The following is a 4332-nucleotide window of genomic DNA, read 5'->3' as shown; positions in this document are numbered from 1 at the left end:
TCATAACCTGATCTAACAGCTTAATGCTTCTGTAATTATTAGTATCTAAAGCGTCACCTTTACCTTTGTAGCAGTTTACTATGGTGCTGCTACACCAGTCATTGGGTATGACTCCTTCGTGTATCACCTGGTTCGTAATACGGATGACTAGGCTGTAGCCAACACTGCCAGATATTTTGAGCATCTCTGCAGTGATTCCTGATGGGCCGGAACCATTCAATTAATCTTATCAATCAGTTTCACAGTGGGAGTTCAACAGAATGTTAGATAATAGCCCAATTATGTAACCCTGTGCTCTTTAGAGCTGACAGATATGGAAGAAAACACCATGTTTTCTTCTGTAACTGTGAACTCTGAAGAGCATAAAGTTACATGATTGAGCTGTTATCTTACATCCCAGCGAATCCCCACTGTGGGGCTGATTGGTAAGATCAGCAATAATGGATATATAATACAGTACACTTCAGTTAATATATTTTATGTTAAAAGTATGCACTCATGACAAATGTATGGGTGCATACTTTTTCTGATTTATGGATTCTTGGATGGCTATATATATAAATATATATATATATATATATATATATATATATGTATAAGTATGCATGTATATATATATGCATATAAGTGTCTACACACACACACACACACACATATATATACTCACACATATGCATATATATTCAATTCAGCTATAACTTAAAGGGGAAATGCTTGTCAACCGGAATAAAAGAAAATAAATAAACTAATTAATATGAAAAGTGAACAAATAAATATCCAACATTAAATTTCATTTTATAATCAACATTAACCTTTTGCCAATCTAAAGCATTTTCATAAGTCTGTCCCAGATGTCTATGTTTGTTTTGAGACTTTTATTTTGCCCTTAGTTTTCCTTTCATAAGACCCAAGTCACTCTGGTAGTTGAAAAAAAAATTGCGAATGTGTATCATATATAATGCATGGACACAAGGGTAATATGTCTTGTGTGTTACATGTGATGCATGGGACAGGTAAAGAGTTAAGAATCTGATTTACAATATATTTGAAAAAGAAACTTCATCATAGTTATTTCATTATTTTGTAACAACGTTTGGAAATGAAAGGATATATATACATACTTCCGCTTTATGCTTCAATAGGTGAGTTCCTTCAGCTATAACTTTACATATGACCTAAAATGATAAATTGATGTGAATAATAGCAAACAACAGTGTTCAATTATTTAACATAAAAGAAACTAAACATAAAACAGTGAAAACATTGGGAAAACACTTTATTTCTATAACTGAAGATCTTTTACTAACTTGTGCTTATTTAGATCAATGACTATTTTGCTCTATTTTCTGCATATATTCTAAGACCTAATTACCTACTATATTTAGTTATGTATAAGTCACACTCATGTATAAATCCTGCATGTGTATCAGTCACACTAATGTACAAGTCACACTCCTGTATAACTTGCATTCATGTGTAAGTTGCACTTATGTCTAAGTCACACTTGTGTATCAGTTGCACTCATGTATAAGTCACACTCATATATAAGTCACATTCATGTATAAGTTGCACTCATGTATGTGTTGCACTCCTAATTTTATGTTAAATCTTGGTACAAAATTTTTTCCTTTCATATTCATATATTCTGTGTATAAGTGTCACCCTTTTCTTTCAATTAAAATTAATTATAAAATAGAGTGACTTATGGTTAATTAGTTCTCTCTGTGCCTCAACATAATCTCTCCAACCAGCTCTGTCTTCTGCCACTGTTTTGGTCACATTCCAGTTTCTCCACCCTTCTCATCTCCTTTCCTTATCAATTGTCCTTTGCCATGTGGTTTTAGTGCACCCTACTGCTCTTTTCCCCTCAGGCTGCATTCTACTGCCCACATACAATTGCAATGGGAACACCAATAAAGATATGATATAAAGATATAAATTCCAAATCCCTTCTAACCTAATGAAATTGATGCCAGAATTAGACAATTATTTCTGTTACACTTTTCACAAACATAAATAAACAAATACATTTTTGTTCTTAAGAACAGAACTATAGTTCTGAGAATCTGAATGGTTCTAATCATTGTTAACAAACCTAACGACCCATGAAGAATGGTACCAACTCTTGAGGAAAGAGAAACTGATATATTGACTTTGTACAAAAGGAACTTGTTGAAAGAATTATTTTTTTCCTTATATTCTTAATCACCTCTTACTGAGATTGGAAAGAATAGCAGGAAAACATGCTTACCTCAACAAGAAAGATACACAGGATAGCAAGGCTAGCATAATGGAGGGTATGTTCTGCAATTTCTTTGTCGGAATGGCCATGGTGCCCTCCTCCATGACCATGATCCTCTCCATGACCATGAGAGATGCTGTGGTTGTCCTCCTCTTCATAGTCACTCGTACTATTTAGCAAGATTTGACTCAAAGTTGTAATAGCTTGAGTGACCATAGAATGTTCATCGTGATAGTTATGATGTCGGCCGTGTTTTTTCACCAGAGCCGCATTATGATGTCCTCTGTGATACACCACCTGGTGGTCTTCATTGTAATCATCTTCGTTGGATAATATAGAGTGGAGAGTAGTTGAGTCTTGAGAGTCATGGGGACTCCCATGTGATTCCACTTCATGGGATTCTACATAACCAGGTGGCTTATCTGAAACTATTAAAGACAGAAAATATCAAATATAAAGTAAATTAAAATTAAAACAAAAGGCAGTTATATTTGTTGTTAGTTGAACTGTTTCTAATATGTTATATCAGCATTAGATTCCTACATAACAGCATCCATACATTATTCATTCTACTTTAGACACAAGGTTAGCAGTTTTTAATGGAAGGAGCAAGTCGTTTAGATTGACCCATATACTTGACTGGTACTTTATTTTATCAACTGAAGTGATGAAAGGCAAAGTTGACTTCAGCAGGATTTGAACTCACAATGTAAAGAGTCAGAAGAAATGCAACTAAGCTTTTTGTTCAATATACTAACTATTCTTCCAGCTCACCACTTTCAGACTCCATACAGGATAGAATCTATAAGCCATTAATTGAGATATCAGATCCAAACAGAACACATGTTAGAGCTTATGAACAAAATTTTCAGCATTTATATTCAAAACATGTACATCACACGGATTTTGGCAATACTTTTCTAGTATTATATAACATTACCAGAGTAATTTATTATGGAGCAATAAATACTGTTTTTCCTACTTTGAGATAAAGGGAAGAGATATTTTAATTAACAAATGAAAATTCTCCAAAGAATATGCACCACCATAGTGTTGCAGATTAATAGGTTGCATGCATCACAGAACTCCAGTAGCCTAGTTCCCTCTTCGTTCCATGGCCCCATGAACACCATGGAAGATACTGAATTGCTATCCGACATGCCCATTAAAATCTCCAGCCACAAAGATGAGGTCATTGCCACTCGTCTTTGAGGTAGCCTGTAGAAAGGTATCATAAAAGTAGTCCTTCTGATCCTTTAGTAGACCCACTTGTGAGGTGTATGCAAAGATAATTGTAGCTATACTATTCTGCAGGAAAAGCTTGAGCTTAAGCACTCTATCACATACCCTGACTACCTCTATGACCTTATCCACTTATTTCTCCACAAAGAGTATGCCTACACCCCCTACTCCATCGTTGTTACCTTCCTAGAAGATTTTATACTTATGTGCCTCACCTGTGAGGACCCTGGCTGAAGCTCCTCTCCACCTTACCTCTTGTATGCAGCATACATCAACATGTCTCCATTCAAGCATCTCTACAATCTCTCTAGATCTTCCTTTCAGTGTGCCTACATTGACAGTGCCAACTCTAAGATCTGGGAAAGGAGTGTGGGAGGAAGCATAGGGAGGAGAGATGTTATTCAGTGCCTGAAAAGAAGAAGGTTTTCGTGTTCATTTGATAGACATGTTATACCTGTTCTTACTTTCGACCTGTCATCATTCAAACATTCAAGCGTGTTAAGATTGTTGCCCCTAGGTGTTAGCAGCATTGTAAGTATAAGCATTATGGACATTGTAAAAACTTAAACTTAAGCATTACTGGAGTTGCAGATATAAATAAATCAATAAAGATAGATAAAGGAGAATATGAATATCAATAATGCAAATGTGAGATTAAGAAGGTGGGCAGCTAAACTAGTTGCATTTGCCCCAGGAGAGAGAGAGAGCAGGAGAGGAAATTGCAGGTGTGATAGAGAATGCCACCAGTGAGAGAGAGGGTTTCCAGTAAGAGAAGAGAGGATCAAGCATGCCCACACACACACACACACACACACACACACACACACACACACACACACACACACACA

General features: G+C 35.7%; 1 protein-coding gene across 3 annotated transcripts in view; it reads right to left on the bottom strand.

Moving 5' to 3' along the window:
* Positions 1-4332, bottom strand: part of LOC106880339 (uncharacterized) — a 123610-nt gene that overhangs the window by 40825 nt on the left and 78453 nt on the right. For all 3 annotated transcript variants that reach the window (XM_052966536.1, XM_052966537.1, XM_052966538.1), the window contains exons 3-4: positions 2252-2670; positions 1122-1175 (exon numbers count right to left, since the gene is read on the bottom strand). In XM_052966536.1, coding sequence (XP_052822496.1) covers positions 1122-1175; positions 2252-2670 — 473 coding nt within the window. The remainder of the gene's footprint in view (positions 1-1121; positions 1176-2251; positions 2671-4332) is intronic.

This window comes from Octopus bimaculoides, chromosome 3, assembly GCF_001194135.2.
Source record: "Octopus bimaculoides isolate UCB-OBI-ISO-001 chromosome 3, ASM119413v2, whole genome shotgun sequence".
NCBI classification, from domain to species: domain Eukaryota; kingdom Metazoa; phylum Mollusca; class Cephalopoda; order Octopoda; family Octopodidae; genus Octopus; species Octopus bimaculoides.
The sequence above is the reverse complement of the archived record's forward strand: the minus strand, read 5'-3'. Positions and strand labels throughout refer to the sequence as shown.